At 33.9% G+C, this 22,240-nt stretch overlaps 1 protein-coding gene across 2 annotated transcripts in view; it reads left to right on the forward strand.

Moving 5' to 3' along the window:
- Positions 1 to 22,240, forward strand: part of Vwa8 (von Willebrand factor A domain containing 8) — a 420,110-nt gene that overhangs the window by 261,917 nt on the left and 135,953 nt on the right. For both annotated transcript variants that reach the window (XM_058582605.1, XM_046454135.2), the window contains 5 exons: positions 518 to 723; positions 1,829 to 1,980; positions 17,042 to 17,150; positions 18,909 to 19,047; positions 21,346 to 21,545. In XM_058582605.1, the coding sequence (XP_058438588.1) occupies positions 518 to 723; positions 1,829 to 1,980; positions 17,042 to 17,150; positions 18,909 to 19,047; positions 21,346 to 21,545 (806 nt within the window). The remainder of the gene's footprint in view (positions 1 to 517; positions 724 to 1,828; positions 1,981 to 17,041; positions 17,151 to 18,908; positions 19,048 to 21,345; positions 21,546 to 22,240) is intronic.

A 22,240-nucleotide genomic window follows, 5' to 3' on the forward strand; every position in this document is an offset into this window, starting at 1 on the left:
AAATACTAAATCAGATCTGGAAAAATAAATGCGCTGAACTGCTACCAATGAGTGCCTTTTAGAGAGGGAGTGACATTGGCAGAGATATTGAGGAGACTTTACCTTTGTATTTCAGTATCTCTCAGGAAGCATTTTATTCAAGTATTATGTAAATTTTAAAAAATATTTATTTGTTAGTTGTAGTTGGGCACAATACTTTTATTTATTTATTTTTATATGGTGCTGAGGATTGAACCCAGGGCCTCACACATGCGAGGCACACACACAGTCGCTGAGCCACAATCCCAGCCCCTATTATGTAATTTTTAATGGGAAAAAACTCATGCCAAATAAACTACCATCACCCAGTTTTCTTCCACTTCAGTCATTTCTTTCTTCTCTCTACAACCCTATTGTTGGATGGGCTTTTTGTACTTTGATGAGCAACCAATGGCTCTTCAAACAGCTATTGCATTTTCTCCAGTAGCATTATAGTGGATTAGTCACATGATAAATGTGAATCTTCTTTCTCCCTTAGGTGACATTTTTAGCTGCCATGCAGTTGACAACCCCAAACCCCACTCAGAACTTGAGATGCTCAAACAGTATGGACCAAACGTGCCTGAGCTCATCCTTCAGAAGCTTGTGGCTGCCTTTGGGGAGCTGAGGAATTTGGCTGACCAGGGCATTATTAGCTATCCTTATTCCACCAGGGAAGTAGTAAACATCGTCAAACACTTACAGGTATGGCACGCACCTGGAAATAGAGTTTTAGAAGAAGCCACTAATCTCTTTTTATTCAGACTACATAATTTATAATAAGCCTTTCAATTTCTATAAATAATCCAATTACATAATACAGAGTGTCTGCAGTCTAAGTTGTGAATGTAGAAGACAAATGAACATTATCTGTTAGGCCTTTGAATTGGCTTTGGCAAAGTTCTATACCATGGTCATTACCAAGCAACTAGGAAATTTGTGGAGGAGGGTTCAGAGGAGGAAGGTGATGTAAGAGTGAGGCAGTGAGACAATGGGGAGAGATGTTAATTTGTTTGATTTACTCATTTCATAACATATATATATATATATATATATATATTGTGTGTGTGTGTGTGTGTATACACACACACACACACACACATATATCTATAGAAACATTACATTCTATCCCATAAATATATAAAGTTATCTGTGAATTAAAAGAATATATTTGGGAAGAACAAAAAGAAAAATAGAAAACATTATTCTACCTATAAAATCATAAGTCCAATTCAGTCAGTTTAGATCCCAGAACCTAAAGAAAATCAAAACACAAACAGAGCCATTACAGAACCCAAAGGAACCACCAGTGTACATTTAGCTGTAGTGGTACTTGTTTTCTTTCCATCTACTGTTCCCTATTTTTCTATTCACTGTACTTTTTATATTCTTCCCTTATTTTCTTGTTCCTTTATTTTTTTCATTTATTAATAGATTAATTTTTCTAAATAGTTTTGTGTTCATATTAACACTGCCTTAACTAATATTTTAAAATTGGTCATCTGGTACTCCTTTAAAGAGGGGGAGGGGGTTCCGAAAGAAGGTATAGTCACTGAACACCTGGTTCTGAGTTCTCCCTGATGTTTAAGAGTGAGAACAGTTACTCCTGAAATTCTAGTATTTATTTAAAAAGAAGCAAACATTAAAGGATAAAAATGTATGTTTTCCAACTATCTCTGTATCTAACAGGCTAGTAAATTTCTGCTAAAGTTCATTTGTGCATTTTGTTCTATCAGTTTAATAAATCTTTATAATGTTATATACTTTATCACATACATAATAAGGATTTTATTTTATTTTTTTAATACAGAAATTCCCCACTGAAGGTCTTTCCAGTGTGGTTCGGAATGTGTTTGACTTTGATTCCTACAACAAGGACATGAGGGAGATTTTGATTAACACTTTACACAAATATGGGATACCTATTGGAGCAAAACCTACCAATGTGCAGCTGGCAAAGGAGTAAGGCAAACTCACTGTTGATAAAATGTTCTTGAGCATTACTCTTCTGATTCTGAAATACTGATAATTTCTATTCTACTGAGTTGGTGTGGAAATCACTTTCCATGAATAAGCTTTGCAAATATATGTTGCTATTTACTGGCTGGTTTTCAGTTGAATAGCATTATTTATAGACTTGTAAATTGAGAATTTCAATTATAAATATCCCATGAGTAGATGTAATACAATCAAATAAAGGGAAATATTTGTTTCTTTAACAGTGTCTGTTCTTTTGTTGAATTACAATGGGTCTCATTATTTCATAATCCAGTGCAAAATTGTACAAATATGAAAACTACATTCTAATGTACATTTTGTTATGATGTTCTTATTTATATCACCATATAGGTTATGGTAGTTTTCTGAATTTATAATCACATTAACTCAGTTATTTATTTATTTTTTAAAATTTCAGCTTCATAGATGAAAGAGATAGGCAGTGAGAACAAGCAAGTTCATTTCATATGGGCCAGTTGCCTTCCTTTTATTTAGTAATCACAGGCTATGCTTAACCTTAGTTAAGATTCTTGCAAATATGTTGTTTACCAGAATGATGGTTGGTAGAGTTTGTTAGAAGTAACTCAGCCAGTGCAGGTTCACTGGAAAATAATTTTATCTTATTTTTTAAAAATATTCTTTAGTTGTTGATGGACCTTTATTTTATTTATTTATTTGTATGTGGTGCTGAGAATCAAACCCAGTGCCTCACACATGCCAGGCAAGCACTTTACCACTGAACCACAATCCCAGCCCTCTGGAAAATAATTTTAAATATGCATAGTTTATGGATAATGCATCTAATGCCAACTTTGTCATAAATATGATCATTTTTCATAAATTCATAAGATACAATAATTAATCAAAGTAAAATAATATTTAACAGTCTCATATAGAGGCAATATAAAGTTTGTTAAATACAAATTAGTGATTAGTTCAGTAATATATATATTTTTCTAAGTGTATACATCATCCTTATTTATTTGTTCTTCGAAGTCATTGTAAAAACTTGTCATAATATACATATACACCATTAAAATAAATTTTTAAAGTATCAGAAATTTCTTAAAGAGAAACAAATATTTCCCTTTTGTGGTAAAAGTTACAACATAGAATTATGTTAAAAATTATACGTGTACTAGTTTGTATTATTGAGTGATTTTTTTTTTCAAGAATGATTGGGTATCAGTTACTTAGCATAAACTTTTCTGTACAATTCTATTTTACCTATTGATTAGCAGTCAGTATGTGCATTTTGAAACTAGGTGAGTAATTGAATAGGCATAAGTTATCTCCTATATTAGTAAGTTCAATATGCAAACTTCCACTACTACCCATGTTTATTACTTCCTTTTTATAAATTACATTTTCATTTGGAAATGGGGCAGTTTTATTAATATTAATAAATTTATATAATTAGAGTTATTTTCATGGAAAATAGGCTTATGATTAAAAGTTATTGGTAATATTTATTTAAATGTTAAAATAGTAGATCAATCATAAGAAAATTGGTGGCAATTTCAGTGTCTACAGATGACAGATTGATGGTTTAACATATGATCATCCTAAGTTCTAAACTGAAAACTTCTTGTGATGGCATATTAATATTTGCCTTTGCAAGTTAATTACAATTCTAGTACTTACACATGAGTGGAAGCAAAAGTATACTGAGCCTGGAAGCAATATGGTCATACTCATCCTTAAGATGGGGTTGGAAACAACTATTTGTCCACCTACTGCATGTAGCTAAAAATAAACTTATAGCAGATGTGGAGGATGAGTGCATTTTTCCTTTGGAGTGGAGATAATGGTTGACTATAATTTGCATAATCATTCAAAGCCTTGTTTTCCTCATCTGTAAACTACAGTGACTTCAGCAGTTCAAAAGTAGTGATGTTTTATTGCCCATTAGTGAATTCATAGGTTTCATAGCACTATTTCTATTAAATTATCAGCCTTGTACCTAAAGAAGGTAGCATGATAAAGTGAACAGCTTGGGAATCTAGCAGTCAACCTGCATACCTGGGCCAGAAATAGAGAAACAGTTAAAAAAGACAGAGTCCTGCCCTCAGAGAGCTCGAAGTTCCATCTTGGTCATTTGAATTTAGAGAAGTTACATCCTGGTAAAATGAGAGCTTTATATTATAGACCATATAATTTACTATCTAGATTAGGATATTTTTGAGAATGGAGGGGGAGAGCTATTGATGATAACTCTGAAAAGAGATGTGATGTAAGACTCTGTTCTAGTCCAGCCTGAATAAGTGTGTGGTTGTCCTCATTATAGAGCATTAGCAAGGTTCCTTCCTATTCTAACATTTTGCATTTTTTATGTAATCTTTTAAAAAAAATTTTGTAGTTGTAGATGGAAAGAATGCTTTTATTTTATTGTTTATTTTTATGTGGTGCTGAGGATGGAACCCAGTGCCTCACTCATGCTGGGTAAGTGCTCTGCCAGTGAGCTACAGTCCCAGCCCTTTAGTGTATTTTTAATGTCTCTCAATTCTGCAAAAACAAGCCAAAAAATAAAGAAATAGTACAGGTTAGATGTCTCTAATCCAAAAATCCAAAATACTTCAAAATCTGAAACTTTTTGAGTGCCAAAATGATGCCACAAATGGAAAATTCCACAGGTATATTATAAGGTATACCTGAAACATACATGAATAATATTTAGATTTGGGTTCCATCCCCAAGATATCTCATTATGTAATTGCAAATATTCCAAAATCTAAGAAAAAAATTCAAAACCCCAAACAGTTTTGGTCCCAAGCATCCAGATAGAGGATCGTCAGCCTTTACTAATACTTAACCTTTCTCCCCCTGGGTACCACACTGTAGACAGTAATCACATAGCCTTCTGAAGATTTAAAGTTGTCCCCATGCCGTCTAATATTCGACTTTGACTTTTCTCCACCTTTTGCTAAATGTTTTGTTCAACTAGACCTTTAGACTAAACTAGTTCTCCAAGGCTGGTTCTGCCTAGCTCTGCAGGTTGTTTGTTGTTTGGAGAGGATCCTCTTTAGATTTCATCTCCTAGGGAAGAAGGGTAAAATGACTCAACTACTATTACTATCCTTTTGCCCTGATAGACAAATTTTTATTGCAACCTGTTAATTTTATTTTCCTTTAATTTAACCATAGTCCTTATTGAATGGGAGCAAAAATTACTTTGAGTCTAGACCAAGATGGGCATAGTTACATTCAAGATGAGAACAGAAAGATAATTTCGCCTCCTACTACATATAGCTAAAAAGAGACATAAAGCAAATGTTGTAGCAGAAGGAAAATTTTTACACAAGAGAGAGATGACACTAAACCATTATTTGTATAGTCATACAGCTCCTTCTTCAGTTGAAATCAGAATATACTCTGACTGTTTAGAGCAGTAATATCATTTTAGTGCTCTTTGATGAAATTTCCAAAAGAGAGAGATTGTTACTTGCCTTTGTTCTCCTAAGTAGTATAGTGTTGTTACCTTTCTCTAGGTTTTTGCACACTTTTTAAAGGCCAATGTGATGAGACAAACTTAACTTGTCTTCTTTAAAATAAACTTTTCCCAAACCTGGCATTTTTAGACCAAGCTTTATTTGATGGTTCTTTTTACTTTGCTTTAGCCCACCATAATTAGCTCTTCTTCCTGATTTACAAATGTGTTTTCAGTTCTTGGTAGTAGAATCAGCATTGGCTGATTACCTAGCCTTCCACATAGAGTTTACCCATTTCCACTAGTATCTCCTGAGGTTGATTGTTTTGTTGATTGGTTTGGTTTTGGTCCCTTTGTAAGTTTCCAGTACACAAGAAAGCATGTCAAGGAGATGATAAACATAACCAAATAAGGAGGTACACTGTTAGAAATTATTTTTAAATGTAAATATTATGCTTTACATGGGATTTGAATTTAAGTCTCTGTTTTTTAGTCTATAGAGCAGCAACTCATCAAGACAATCTGTGTTGTGTGTTGTGCGTACACACATCCACAAATCTGATTTTTTTTTTCAGTACAATAAGCAGAGATAGGAGGGTTTGGGTTAAAATATGAATTCTTGAGTTTTAAACTTCATTGTTGGATATACACCCACACATAAACATATATATGTTTACATACATGTAAACATTCAACCAAAAGCATATAGATTATCTACTCCAGGAGAATATAGATAACTATAGATAAACATATAAATTTCTAAGTAGAGTTTGCTTGTTTTGGCCTTACATGAGCTTTTATTTCTGAAGCTTCTTTTATTTGAGAGTAAACATACTGCTAGCATGTTAGCACTTCCAAATTAAAAAGTGTGTTTCACAGCAATTTGCAAACTGTCATTGCGGGAAAACATTTGTTTTAAAGGAAGAAAAATCCTGTTTTCTTTTTCTAAACATCCATTTTAAGTGACTTATCTATTTTATCTTAAATTTGTGTACCATTTTCTCCATAACCATTCTTAAAATGAGACTTGTCATCTTTTATGTCTACAATGGAATGTGGATATTCTACTTCTAAATAAAATTGTGTAACATTTATAATGTCATAATAATGCAATCATGGTAATGGAATAATAATAATAATGACAGAAACACAGGTAACTATGTGCCTAGCACATGTCCAGCTATTCTCTACACAAATCATATAATCCCTTCAATAACCTATGGTGTGTGTGTGTGTGTGTGTGTGTGTGGTATGGTGTGGTGTGTGTGTGTGTGTGTTTAGAATTGAATTTTGAAGTTGAGGAATTTGAGGTACAGAACAGTCACATATCTTGCCTATGGTTAGAAAGCAGGGGTACACCTTTGGTATTTGTATATTCAGAATTCTAAAGATAATATAAATAGATTGACATGATTATGGGCAATTTCTAAATCAAAGTTATTATTGGAGACTGGAAAGTATTGTTGTTGCATAAAAGAACCTTTGAATTTTAAGTAATCAAGTTGGAAATCATCCTTGTTCCTGATATTATATGCTTATAATAGACAAATTCTTATTCTTCGGAGAATTACGACAGATTCAGATTTTTAGGTTTTAGGCATATTTCAAAATGAAAAATCAGCCACAAAACTGATGAATATAGACTTTGGACACAATAGTGATTATTTTAGAAGCCTATTCATTCCTATTTAAGTTTTCCTTTTTGTTATAATGGAGGATCTTGAAATAAAACACAAAGTAATTCATTCCAAAAAATGAGAAATCGAGAAAACTTTGCAGGCCTACCATGTGTAAGACATGCACTAAACATCATTTCTTCCTGATTTGGAACATGGAAGCTATTAATGGATATTTTTCCCTCAAAGATTGTGATCATGTTAAAATGAATCAAACATACAAGAAAGTTCTCTCCACTGTCTGAAGTTATATTTTTGTGTTTTTCTCTCCCTGTCTTCCATGGGAGATACCCATCTGTATGTAAAATCTTTCTCTTTGCTCCAAATTCTTTGCTGTCAACTCTGTTGATTTCTTTTTCAATGCTGCTTAGTTTATTCTTAAACCACCTTTTCTTTGTCCTAGAGCACTGCCTATTTGTCACTGGAAAACTAGTTATGTTTTACTAATCATTTATTTGTATCAGTCAAGTAGTATTAAAATTTTGAAAAATTGAGAAGTTTTGTAAGCTTTATTTTTAAGACAAATTTACTGAATAAAGAGTTATATCCCATTTATTTTTAAAGTAAAAATGAAATGAAAATTTCTCTAATTCTACCATCCAGAAATAACTGTTGACAGATCCTTCTGGACCTTTCCTTATGATTATGTGTGTTATTTCATGCACTGAGAAATATTTCTTTTCAATCATTTTTATTCTTCTGAGCCTTTCATCTTCATAGAAGACACATGTTCCTAAAAAGGGATTCTTTTTAAAACATTTCATTCTCAAGCTGCTTTCTTGAAAAGAAAGTTATCTAAATGAATGAGGTTTAATTATGTATAACACTTCTCTCACATTTCTACTTTTTTCTACCATTCCCCTCACTCCTTAGATTTTAAGCTTAAAACATTTATTCTAACCACAGTGGATAGATACATAAGGCATATGAGATACTCACATAGGAATAAAAATGTTAATATCAATGCTTTGTGTCTTTATGCATATGTTTAAATGTCATTATGCTTTTCAGACCTATAAAAATGCTCTCAGCAGATAGTCTGCACATCAAAAATGACTGTGATGTGTGACTACACTTTTAAAGTGTCCATAGCTGGTGAAAAGCCCTATTAGAGCCTGTAATTACTGCTCAGATGTCCTGTTGTTAGGCATTCTCTCGCTGCTATCATGCTTTATTTAAGATATTATAAAATCTCATTTTTCAGGAAAATAACTTTGAATTAATGAATTCCAAAACCACTTAGCCAATATTTTTATTAAATTTTTTTAATATGTTCCCAATTTAACATTTGAAAAACACAGTGGGGACAGAGCAGGAAACTTAGTGGTAGAGTTCTTGCTTAGCATGTGTTATCCTGGGTTCTGTCTCTAGTATCACAAAACAAAGACAAAAATACAAAAAAGTTGTAGCTATAGTTGTCTTCTAGAGAGGTCCTAAAAAGAGCAAAGGAGCCTCTCTTCTTTCTCTAGTATTTTAATGTTCTAAAACATATAATCTTCTGTATTTTATTTTTTAAATGTCCATTGAGTCTTTGGGCACTGGAATTTCTCATTTTTGTTTGGTACTTTAATAAATTTAAAAATTTTAAACAAAGGTCTGTTGTGTTCTGAAATTGCTGTTTCTGGGGACCATCTTTGCCTCCCAGTATAGAAAAGCCTACAACAGACTATGATGCCTATTCTAAAAGTAGAACCTTGGCTCCTTTACCAATGGCAAATGAAAAATTAAATTAGCCCCAGGCATTTCTGTGATATTTCAACACAGTGTAATTAAGTCTGTGTGTTGGCAGGCATCAACATGAAAATAAAAATATCAAGTGAGAGTAGACAGCTTTATTTATTTATTTATTTATTTTGGTGCTGGGGATTGAACCCAGGGCTTTGTGAATGCTAAGCATGAGCCCTACCACTGAGTTACCCACCCTGCCCATTCCCCACAAAATGTTTTAAAGCAGCGGAAATGAAAGTAGTTGGTATTTATCAAGTCCTTACTAAGTGGCTTTAAGCACTTTACAAATATCACAGATCCTTAATGTATATAACAATTCCACTTTTTATATTGGGTAATTTTTTCCGATTTTCATTTTTAACTATTAGGTATTAAGAGGTGTGTGTGTGTGTGTGTGTGTTGTGTGTGTGTGTATGTGTGTGTGAATCTGTTACAGATTAAGGAAATGAGTCTCAGGAGATATTAAATAACTTAGCAGTTTATACAACTAATAAATAGTAGTATAGGGATTTAACCACAGATTTGTCTGGTTCCAAAGCTTATCGCCTTTATGTTTATTCCACTGTTTCCACAAGAAAAACAATACAATGTAAAACTGGCTGTCAAGATTTGAAAGATAATGTCTGTTTCTTAGCATTTGGGAACATTTATATTAAATATGATATACATACTACATTTTACATTAGTGGCTATGCCTATTGTTTTAATCAGTTTCCTTTGAGTTAAAACCATTTGTCACATTGATTCCAGAAGCAAATAAAAACATCCTTCGCATAAGATGTGAACAAATTATCATAAACCTTTTCTGCAATAAGGACTTTTTGGGGGGTTGGGCAAAAGTGGTAGCATTCACAAATTCTTCAAAATTAATAGAACAATGATTCTCGAAGTTTCTCCTACAAAGAATCCTTTATTAGTATTACCATCCTTGAATACATGATCATTAATATCATCAGCTTTAACTGATTAGTCATACATTGTTGTTCTTTTCCTGGGCCCCTGTGAGTCTAGGTCTTTGCAAGTTTGGAACCAGTAGCTCCTATGTTCATAGTTGAAATGGAGTATCCAGGAAAAACAGGGTGTGCCTTCTGTTACTTGAGCCCAAACAGATCTGGACAGAATTTGTGGGTAGGTATCTGCTGGAGATTCAAACCTGGAACACTGAATTGTCCTTTTTATTCTTCACACTCCTGTATTCTATGATTTACTGTCCTTAATTGAATAGGGAAGCTGAATAAATAGAAACTCTTCTCCTTTTTATCAGTAACCATTCATTACTTTCTCAGCCAATCTCAGCATATTTTAATAGGATTCCCAATCAAATTAGCTAAGAGTATGTTTTCCTTTTATAAAAGCTATTTGTGTGCCATTGCAGTGTGTTACAGAATCGTGTTTAGTATTTATCTTTCTTTTCAGAGAGTGCCAGGTGTGTGTATTTGCAGACTGAACAGCTTCATCTCTTTTGAAGTTGGTTTTGAAAGGATATCTGTCAAAAATTGATTTTCTGCTTTGAAGACTTATCCTGTATAGTTGGGCCATCAATAGCAACTGCTGCTTCTCTAACAGAGAACAACTATGGGGTCTTCAAAGTACCAGAAGCATCAAAAAGAATATCACTAGGCAGGACCTTTCTTTGGAGTAATTTCATTAGATTTCCATTTAAAAGTAGAAATGATTATCAATTTACTATTTTACTGGAATGATTATCAATTTACTTTTTAATCCCATTAAAGTATAATGTTCTCAGCCTACAGTTTTCAGCCTCTTTTGTTTCCTCCAAATGATTATATGCTCTAATTTTCTTTTTTGTAGTGATAGTTTTTACAAGTAAGTTCATAATGTAGATCACAGAGTTCTACACGAAGATTTATTTTCATAAAAGAACTCTTATTTTCAAAAATAATAAGGTCTACATAATGACAACTCAGAACTTTTATAAGCAGAGGGCGGTATTGGGTTTTATATTTTCATACTCTGTCCTATATTATCTTGCTATATCATGAAGTAACTTCACAGCCATTTCATATGCTTCTAATTTCTTTATGAAAGTGTAAAAGAAAATTTAAAAATATACCCAATCTACATAGAAATTTTTAAGATGTATGAATCTTCTTTCTTATGCATCTTAAGCATTTTCACAGAATTATTCTTGACCCTTTAAATTTTTGTAAGTGAGGTTTTATAAGAGCCTGTCACCTGGCTAGATGGAAGTCCCCAGTCCTTGGCTATAGCTATCTCTTCCAAATATACCTGCAAGGCAGACTGTATCATTTGTTGAGTCTTCTAAGTGAAGGAAGTGGTAAGACATGTAGTCAGAATACAATGAGGAAGATTTGCCATGGTAAGTTTGCAACTTGCCACTCAGATGAGAAAACATGTAGGGTCAAAATGTTGGTAGTGCTAATGTAAGCAAGTATTCACTCATTAATAGATACTTCCTTAACACTAATGTGGCAAATACTAGATGGGGAGTAAGAATTATAGAAATGAATAAGACTTAATATGTGCTTTCCAGGAGGTCACAATTAATTTAAAAAGCAGTCAAGTAGACAGACTTGTGTTATATTAGAGCTGTACAGATGGAACAAAGAGGCAGGGTTGCTGCCACTGCCCTTGAGGAGAGGTAGTGAGGATGAGGATGCAGAGTCTTTCAGGGACTACTATGCATTTCCCAGACAAATAAAGAAGGGAGGAAACTTCAAGGAGAGAAGGTTTATGAAAGCATGATGCATTTTGGAAAGTGCAAGTAGTCTGCTGACTAACACATAGGGTTAACTGAAGGCATGCTGGGTGGGGAGGCTAACTGGTATCCAAGAGCCAAAGGAGTCACAGGATTACAAGCCTTAGAGTAGCATGGTCAGATTCATAATTAAGAAAGGGCCCTTTTGCCTTCTAAAGATAATAAATAAAAAGCTATGAACCTGAACATAGACCTGTTGGGAGGCAGTTTCAACAATCTGGGTGATGACAAATGAGGAGGGTATATGTTGTACCTGTGGCAATGGAATAAAGGCACGACAGTGAGAAAGAATTAGGTGGCAGAAGCAATGGATTCTAAGGGTCAGAGATTCAGATGAGTAAAATGTAAGCTTTACTTTCATTGGATCAACAATTTAATAAGGAAAACAAGTAAAACTATAGATACAATGTCATATTTGAAGTGCTACATTCACAGTAGGGTTTTCATCCTAAGAGTCCTTCCTGTGGGAAATACAGGAAATTTTTCTCTAGGAAAATTTTTAACCACTGAGAAAGTTTTCAGTCTCAGTCATTCTTGTTGTGGGTGATTATAAAAAGAAAGAATATATGATTCGAAAACACTTAAGATGTGATTGATAAAGTAGATGGCAGAAAAGGAGAAGACATTTTTGCAGTACAACTTGAAGAAAGATGAAGGAAAGGAAATCCAGACCCCAGAACTGTAGTTTGGCAACTTCTGTAGGAGGAAAAAAAAGAAAAAAAAAAAAAACAGAGATGTGTAGAGAAAGTTAACAACATCTGCTTTGGCACAAAGTAATGCTGGGCAACAGCACTGAGACTGCACAGTGTCATTCTGGGGCTTGGGGAGTGTATTTGAAAAGTACCTGCCAAGAGCAGCAAATTTTCTCCAAATCTTTTCCATCTCATACATCCAAATTACTCTGTATTTCTGTGACCTCTGCAGGATCTAGGTGGCAGAGGTGCACAAGTCTTAAGTCATTAAGTGAAAGCCATAATATCTCAGTGTAGAACCAGGCACAGAAAGGGAAAACACATACTCATGTGCACATCATTTCCAGCAGAGCAAAATTAATTGGCCAGCAGCATGTGAGTTGTTGGGAAGTATGACTCTGAAGTTTCTAGCAAACAAGGGAAGATATTACTGGGAATTAATGGTTCCCATTACTACTAATTTAATACGTTTAAAGGGGCTTTGTCTTTTCTTTCTAATGTGCTGACTTCTTAATTTAGTAAATATAATAATGATTATGAAGGATTTCATAGGTTCACTTCTGGCTTGCTCTTCGTAAAATTGTATTTTCTCTCATGTCCTTAAATTTGAAAATTATAGATTCTATAGAACTCTATTCCTAGAGTTTCATGTGTGTAAATTTACATAGAAACCCAGGAGAGCAGGGAGTTTGTATAAATAAATGTAGCAGGGTGATGCATTTGGATTGGATGCTTGGAGTGAGAAGGATCTCACCAAGGAGACCATAGCAGGAATTCTGTGCAGAAGGAATGACTTCAGGGATGCATGAAAATGCATGGCATGCTAAAGAAAAGCAATAAGCAGTTCAAGTAGGACTAAGGCATAGATTGGCTGGAGAATAAGAGGATGGTGTAAGAACCAAAACTGTAAGTATTTGTGAGAAATATTCTATGAAAATCTTCAGTGAACTCAGTTGGATAACCTGAAAATTTTTACCAGGTGTTAGACGTAAAATATTAGAAACAAGTGAGGCCTACTAAAATTGAAATAGTTCTGTTTCTTCTCAAAGATGGTAGTGATTGTCAAGTTTTTGAGTTGATGGAACTACCCTGAAGGGTTTCATTATTCCTGTGAAAATTAGTAGTTCTTGTGGTACGGAAATGTTTTAGGAATTGTTGATAATAGGTATGTCAACAACTTCCAATTGCATAATGCCCCTAAAAAGATCCAAATCTTTTTCATGTGTTTTCCTTCGTACTCCAGAAATAGTTTTGGCAAAGGTTCAGAGAAGTCAGAAATTTGCCAGAACATGCTCTTTAAAACCCTGGCTCACCTCTTTATGGAAACGGTCTAAGACAAATCTCTTATATGTCATTCAGATGATGGGACTTGACTTTGCTGTCTATATGCATCAGGCTATGAATTTGTTTCTTTCTGCAACTTACTCAAGTATTATAATTTGATCTGAGTCATAATTTTGATATTCACCTTTTTTTAGTTGAAATTTTTACTTCCAGATATTTATTATTACTTCCACAAGGGATTAAAAAATATCACAACATATAAATTAAAATACATCATTGTTTCAACAAGCATAAATTCATGAATGATACTGAAGATAAAAAGCAATGCTATTTATAGGCCTAAGTTCATTCTCCTCCCCGCTTAAAATCAAATCCAGATATCATTCTAGCTAAGACTTTAACAAAGTTAAGCAATGCAAGCGATGGGATCTTAAAACCATGGAAAAATACCATTATTGTTTCAATCAAGACAGATATAAAAACTGAACTCTGGTAGACTTGGATGACAGATTTCAGTTATAGAATATAAGGCCTTTTGCTAACTGGTTATTAATTTAGAAGTACCCCTGAATTAACGTTGAGTGTGTTTCAAATTCCAAAGCTTACTCATGCATCCAAGTATAATGCTTCTCCTTTCCCCTGCCCACTAACATACTGAAGGGGAGAAAGTTAGGAATGGTCAATTTTTTCCACAGTTCTTTGGGAGGGCTTAGTGAGAGAAAAATAAACAAGGGGCTATGGTTTACCTCTGTTGGACAGCCTAAAGTCCATATTAAGAGTCTAGAGAAAGTATTTCATATGACCAAGGAACAGGATGGAGTCAGTTTGGTTGTGCAACTCCAGGACACCCTGCTTGTGTGTCTTTCAGTTATAGTTGTCATTGCCAGTAGCATCCTGTTATGTGGTTTCGGAATAGATTCTATATGGGGTACCTGAAGGTCCTTCCCATACTCTGCCAACCAAACAGCCAGTGCTATTTTTATATAGAGCCAGGCAGCCTGTAATTTCCATGACTGTTATTTAGAGTGAGTTGGCAAGTTTAAAGCAGACTTTATGCACATCCCTGGCATTGTCAGTAGGAACTGGAAGTTGAGCAGTTACTTTTTCTCAAATGGATGAAGGGGTGTCCCCCACCCTTTTCAGTATTTGAATGTTATTTCTGTAATATTATCAATGGATACATTAAGAGTGTGTGTGTGTGTGTGTGTGTGTGTGTGTGTTGCATGTGCACATGCATATGCTGGAGATCATACTCAGGACCTTGCATATTGTTAGCCAGTGTTCTACTAGTGAACGACATTCCTAATCCTAGGTCCATGTTTCAGGCTAGTTGTCAACCAGAATCATTTTTATTACACAATTCTTCACCTGTAATTAGATTTTAAGATGTGAAATGGTTCTCTTGTTTTCAAAGAACCAATTTAGGTGTATTTAGAGCTTCTTAGTATATGCTTTAATAAAGCGTACCTATCTATCAGGACACCTATTCTATTGGGAGGTATACATATTTTCAAGCAGAGCAACAAGTTAATGCTGGCCTTTTAAACTATCACTGACATTTCCTTCTTCTTGCTTCAGATTTTCTAAACCATAAGGAATTTTGAAAATTACAAATGAAGAAGTTAAACTGGGCATGGTGGCTCACGCCTGTAATCCCAGCAGCTTGGGAGGCTAAAGCAGGAGGATCATGAATTCAAAGCCACACTCAGCAACTCAGTGAGACCCTGTCTCTAAATAAAATACAAAATAGGGCTGGGGATATGTCTCAGTGGTTGAGTGCCCCTGGGTTCAATCCCCAGTACCAGAAAAAAAAAAAAATACTGAAACATTAACTGATATTCCCCTTCCCAAATTTGCATAGCTGGTTAATACAAGAACCAAAACTAAAAACCAGCTCTCTTTGCATTGTTTTATTCTGTGTCTTCTCTGGTAAAGAGTAATTAATGTATTTATTTCCTTTATTTTTCTCCTTATATATTTGAGACTCTATTTTCCTTTATGAAAGCAAATGAAGAATATAGTTCATTCCCTAAACTAGCAAAGAGAGACCCTGAGCCTTGGATATATTTTAAAGATCTGCCCTGTTGACACAAAAATGCATTTTCATAATATTCAAAAGAGAATACAATTATAGTCAATCCCCTAACTCATCACTGGCCTCCCTCCGCTCCCAGCACACTCCACACTTTTTGCCAGTGAAAAGATGGAAGTACATGGGTCATAAGTCAGTATAATTGTTCAGGTACTTAAAATGTATTTTGGATAATAGATATGAAAGCACATGTGCCTTTTGGAGAGACCTGTCTTAGAAGAATTTCAGTGGGAATTTCTTTTTCTTTCCTCTTATGTCAAACATTAGCATTTCAAAGGGACAGCAAGCATATTCTGCCTGAATGTTTAGATTTTTATATTAAGCAAAAAAAAAAAAAATCAAAGCCTAATACGGTCTTACTAAACATAAAGAAATTTTTGTCAGACTATTTCTTTACTGAAAATAAAATTATTTCTAAATGTAAATCTGTACTCTCTTTAATGTCCATTAGATTGACTGCAAGCACCTTTAAGTTGTAGCCATGAGCCTATTATTTTTAGAAAACTTGAAAGTATAAGTTATTATTTTTTGGAATTCAGTTTGTCATGGAATAAGAAATTTCTAATGGGTTAAATGACAAATCAATGATTCCTTTTTTAAAAAAGTTCAAAGTCAAATTAGTATAATTTGGAAGCGAAGCCTTGATTCTCAAATTTGTCTACAATTTTATACTTTAGCTTTGTCATATTTGCTTTTTAAAAACTTTAAAATAAATTAAACATAGCATTATTCCTTTAGAAGTTAGGATCCTAGCTTTCTTGGTGGGAATAGCTATAAAATGTGGTCCCAAGAGGGTTTCTGATGTGCTACTTCTTTGGTTCAGATGTGTTTAATGTTACACTTACATGAGTAACAGGCTTATATAGGCATTTCTGTATGTATATTATGTATCAAGCAAACTGAAAGAAGTTAAAATGCCAAAAGAAAGTCTATGAAACTTGCCCTGTATAACTGACAAACATGGGCCTAATAATACTGCACACTAATTATTATTACTTGGTTCAAACTTTAAAAGAATAAATTGAAAATTTTGATAGATTGCTCCAGTTTTTAAAAATGACTATCTGTGCTCTATTTGCTATATTAGAAATTAATAGTTATTATTGAACATTTTACAAATTCAAGGAAAAAATGTGTGAATCTTAATTATGTTTGTCTTTGAGGTAAATATGGGATAGGACCCCACCTTCTGTATTTCTGAAATGTGGAATCTTTTTCATCTTAATGTGTATTCTAATCATCATCTTTTTTTAATAAAATGAAGCATAATTTTCTCCTAAACAAAGCATTCTTTAGATTTATTTGTGTGGTTGATAATAGAGGGCTCATTATGTTATTCTATGATTTGGAAACAAGAATGCTCATTTTTCCAATCATCCTTAACAGGTTGCCTCTACCAGAGCAGACATTCATGGGTTACTGGACGATTGGTCAGGCAAGAAATGGAATGCAAAAACTCCTGTGTCCAGCAGAAACTCATCAGATAGACATAAAGGTTGATATCTTTATTATTTTCTCTTAAAATATTGACTCTTAGAAATTTTTCCATGTCTTTCCTGAAGAAAATCCATACAATAGATCTTGCAGAAATGACTTGTTCTGACTTTTTTTTTTTTTTTTTGCTTCTATTCTTTCAAATCTTTTTGGTCTACAAGGAACTCCATGTAGACAATTCCTAATGTACAGATAAAATTTCTGAGAACTAATGTATGTTTTATGATAGTAAGGTATGTTTTCCTAGGACTTTTTCCTAGGACTGTTGCTCTGTTATATTTGCCTTTACTTTGGTTTGCTAACAGAGTTAAAATTTTGTGCTTTTATGAATTGCCTGCCTCTTTTTAGCCATATATTGTTGACACATAATGTCTTCATGTGAAAAGGTAAAGGAAAAGAGGATTAGTCATTAGTTGCAATTAAAATCACTCTAGGTATTTCAAGCAGAAAGGGTTTTATCATGGGGGAAAAGGTGCTTGTAAAATCATTAGAAGGACAGGAAGACTTGCAGCCAGAGGCTAGTCAGTTTCAGGGTCAGTGATTCTGCAAGTGCTGTCATCCTGTAGCTGGGAGTTGCACAGGAAGGCAGAGTCAGCAAACTTTTTCTGTAAATGGCCAAAAAGTAAATATTGTAGGCTTTGTGGTTGCACAGATTCTGTTGCAACTACTCAACTCTGCCACCATAACGCAAAAGCAGTCGTGGCAATATGTAAACAAATGAATGTGGTTGTGTTCTGCTAAAATTGTATTTAAAAAAAACAAGTAATGGGTCAGACTTCCCCTGCAGGCCCTCATGTATCAAACTTTCAATAAAGGACAGAATCTCTGCTTATATTTTTAGATTTTCCTTGTTTGCTATGGCTGCAGGAAGATGCCCACTCCCTTTGTTCTGTCTTACAGATCTCATGCAAGTGTATTTAATTGGCAGAACCAAAATCACTTCCAAAATCTTTCTCAAGGGAGTGTGACAAATGCATTTGTTAGTCGTCTTCTCGTCCCTGATGCATGGACTAGATCAAATGAGATGGGATGTGGATGCCAATATCTAGCTCAAATATTTTTGACTAAAGACTAAAGATAATCATGCAAATCATTGAAATATTAGTTACATCCATGGAGTTCTTCCAGGAACTCCAAGTACCCAGTACTAATATTCATAATATCATTAATTTAGTTTCTCTGCCTATGTTTATTATTGAATAATTATCACCATGTGTGAAATACTCTTTCATAAGTAACATTAAATGAATGTCAGTAAGTATGGTTTTAAAAAATTAATTTCAAATGTCATATTTTTTCACATTTCATTTAAAAGACTCATATTCAACCCTTATGTTTCTTTGTTATGATATAAAAAAATCATTCTTTATAAAGGAAACATATTAGAACATGGCTCATTAATTTATAAGTCATTCTGGTTTGGACCACTCTAGTTCCTGATATATGGAGTTTGAAGTGGGCTCTTGGTTTGGCAAGGAATAAAGTAGTGAGAAATCTTGTGGGATTTTACATCTGGTATATTTTGTGATTAAAAACAAAAGAAAACGAGAAATCATTAACCAAGATAGCACGTATAGAAAGCATTTATAAATACAAGTATGGAAATATTATTGTTATAAGTACTATGTCAGAAAATAAAATGTGGAGTAGATCCACATTAAATACTCAAAATATACATTCTATATTTTGGAAGAACTCTAGCTTTTCTATGTTTTTGTGACTACCAAATTTCTTAATTTAAACAACTACTTTATTATAGGGTCCAGTGTTTATGAACATACAGAAGTATCCAATAGAAAGACATGAAAAAAGATCCCTAAACTTTACTGAAGAATGTGTCTCCTGGAGATTACCACTGGATGAAATTAATTTAATTTGTGACATTGCTACATCATGTGGTATGTTAAGTTTATTTTTTAATCTTTTATTCCTGTATTGATTTTTTAAAAGGGATTAAAACACTCTCTAGTTATCAAGGAGTCTATGATAAACTCGGTGACTGTCATTCTTGGATTGGATAGCAATTATATATAATTTAGAACTAATTTCCTCTAACAACCTAACAAAATGCCATTGTGGAATCCACATAAGCACTGCTGAGTTTGTATGCATATGTCTGTTTCTCATTACAATTGTAGCACGAAGTTAAACACACCCAGGCGTGTGCTAAAAATAGAAGGAAAAAAGAAAAAGGAGAAACATTGGATTTTTTGGCTGGGATTCCAGTTTGGTGATTGCATAAACCACAAAATCAGGGCCAGAGTGATTTGCAGTTGCTAAACTTTTCATTGTAAAGAATGGCAAATAAAGAATGGGAACTGTTGGCATCTACATTTCTGGACTGTTGCCATTACTTACTGATTGACGCAGGAGGCCCTGAGTACTTTTTGGCAATAGTTCTTCAACTGATGTCAGTTACTAAGGCAATATAAACAGAAGAGGTAGCTGGGGGATGGGAGAGTATCTCCAGCATCACTTAAGATGGAATTGTTGAGGCAATGTTGAGTATCTTGTGTTTATTCCTGTAAGTTTTATGGATATAGTTTATACCCCAAGTCAGCTATTTTGAATAAAAGTATGCTTTAAAATATTTACAGATTTTTTATTGTTGTTATTTGTTTGTTTTGGGTAAAGATTTATGCTCCTAAGATTATTTCATATTTGTTTGTAAAGTGAAAGTCTGAGATTTTATTTAAAAAAATTTGAACTCTGACCCTTGTCTCATATTCAGGAATCATAGGTAAGTGTGTTATGATCCTCTGCCCAGGCCTATGGCAGGTGGTAAATCAGTTGTACACTCTTCCCATTAAACCTGGTCACAGGCTCTTATTTCTCAATAGCATTCAGGCAGCCCCTTCCTGTCAGTCAGAGGCGACTCTGATAAATGTGACTCATTTGCTGTCCCTGATAGAATTTAACCCTCTTATTTCAGTATTTGCCACATTTGCAAACTAGACTTTTTGTTATTTTTATTTCTTGGTGTTTTGTGTATATGTGTGTTTTACCTATTCTGCACTTCAGATAGAAAAGAGTTAGAGTTGGAGTTAATTTTATATCTATGAGTCTGAGCCAAAGGCCAGATGATACTTAATACCTGAAGTAAAAGAGAACAATTAATAAATTTATTAACTAAATTTATGTAAACATTCTTACTGTATTTTCCACAGCACTGATGGCTATTTTTTTACTGAGGTTAACTTATTGTTTTAAACTTAGTATTTGTAATATATCTATATGTAATATAATTATTACATATTAACATTGTAGATATGGCATTCATACATGTAGTCCAGATTTTCTAGGATAGTTCCAAATTTAAATATATATCATTGTCATACTGTGTGTCTGAATTTTAGGTTCAAAAATACAGCTATTTATAAATAGATATCTGGGTACTGGGTGATGCAGATAGCATTTATGAGACAAAGCATCTTAATTCCTTGCCTCAAGGCACTCACATAGACATTATCAGAAGTTTGATCCAGAGCCTGGTTACTCAAAGGAAGGAGCTCAAACAAGCAACCTGGGAGCTGATTGAAAGGACAGAATCTGTATTCCCACCACAGACTTACTGAATCAGAACTTGCAATTTAATTAGTTCCCCAGGTGATTCATAGTCATTTTAAACTGGAAGAAGCACCGGTATAAAATTCAGAAAATGGACTTAAGAAAGCACCCCTTTTAAGATGTTAGAAATTTTATAATAAGGAATACCGAAATATGAACAAAAGTTTGAAACTGAAGATCTGTAAGGCTAAGATTTTTTAAAAGTGGAATTAATTAGATCCTAAATATCCAGTAACTATCTAGAAAATGAAAGATCAGCAGTTAGAAAATATTGAACTGTTGTTATTCTGAAACAACAATGGAAAAGAGAAAACAGACTTTCATTGGAACACAAGGGAGAATTTCCTGACATTAAAAATTGTTAACTAATTAATGATGTTATCAGGAGATATTGTGGCCTTTTCTTGGGAACAAATAGATACCTCCTGGAATAGGTAGGTGTAACTCTACATTTAGGGAAGGAACTAAGGTGCTTTTCATGGTCTTTTTAGTCTAATCAGTGCATCTACAAATCATCTGCTGGGTTTCAACTGTATGTTCAAACTTCATAATTTAATTTTTCCTAGGCCTCTTGATCAGTTTGTAAGTCATTTTCAAACCACTAAATTAACACCTTTTTTCCGTTTCAGAAAATGAGGAAAATACTCTGTATATAACTACATGCAATCCTGTTTCCTTATACTTTATGAATATGACTGGGGAAATTGGCTTCTTTGTGGACTTATATGACATCTTCCCAAGAACTGCCAGTGGACTTTGGCACCCATTTGTGACAGTGGCACCACTGGGAAGTCCTCTCCAGGGTCAAGTTATTCTCCACGAAGAACAGGTATACCAGGCTACTCACATTCTATAATTATGGGAAAAGTAACTGATGTGAAGAAAAAGGCAAGAGTAATTTTCAACCTAAAACTGAAATGTGTGTTTTTCATGATTGAAGAGAATCATGAAAAATTCATTTATATTGGGGGACATATCAGGAGTTATATTTTATCAGTTCCACAAAGGTAGGCTACTATCTTGCTCTCTGTACCAACTTCAACAGAATTTTTAAGTCTGGAAACTGCCCAATCAGGGTTTTTCAGCCTTGCCACTTTATGATATTTGGAGCTAGATAATTCTTTGTTATGAAACTTACTCTCTTAGGAGAGAGAGCCAACAAACAACCAAACCAACAAATAAACATGTCAATTTCAGGTAGTGAAAAGTGCTATATAAAAGCAGTGACATCTGGGGAAGTGATGGAGAAGAAGGAGGAAGAGTTGGTAGGGTGAACAGTGCTAAAAAGGGTGCTGAGATATCTTCTCTGAGAAGATGTCATTTTATCTGAGACTTAAATGACATTCTTTATATAGAAGTAGCAATGTAAATATATTGCATGGAATACACTGGAATCCCTTAGTATCTATAGTGCTCAAGTTCTATCCATCACTTCTAGAGATTAGTGCACTAAGACAGCACTGATAAGAAGTACAGATAACCAGATTCATGCTAAACCTAATTCTAAACAGATGCTAAAGCTCA

The sequence above is a fragment of the Marmota monax genome, unplaced genomic scaffold (genome assembly GCF_021218885.2).
Source record: "Marmota monax isolate L192 unplaced genomic scaffold, Marmota_monax_Labrador192_F-V1.1 WCK01_AAM20220418_F8-fsc00011, whole genome shotgun sequence".
NCBI lineage: Eukaryota > Metazoa > Chordata > Mammalia > Rodentia > Sciuridae > Marmota > Marmota monax.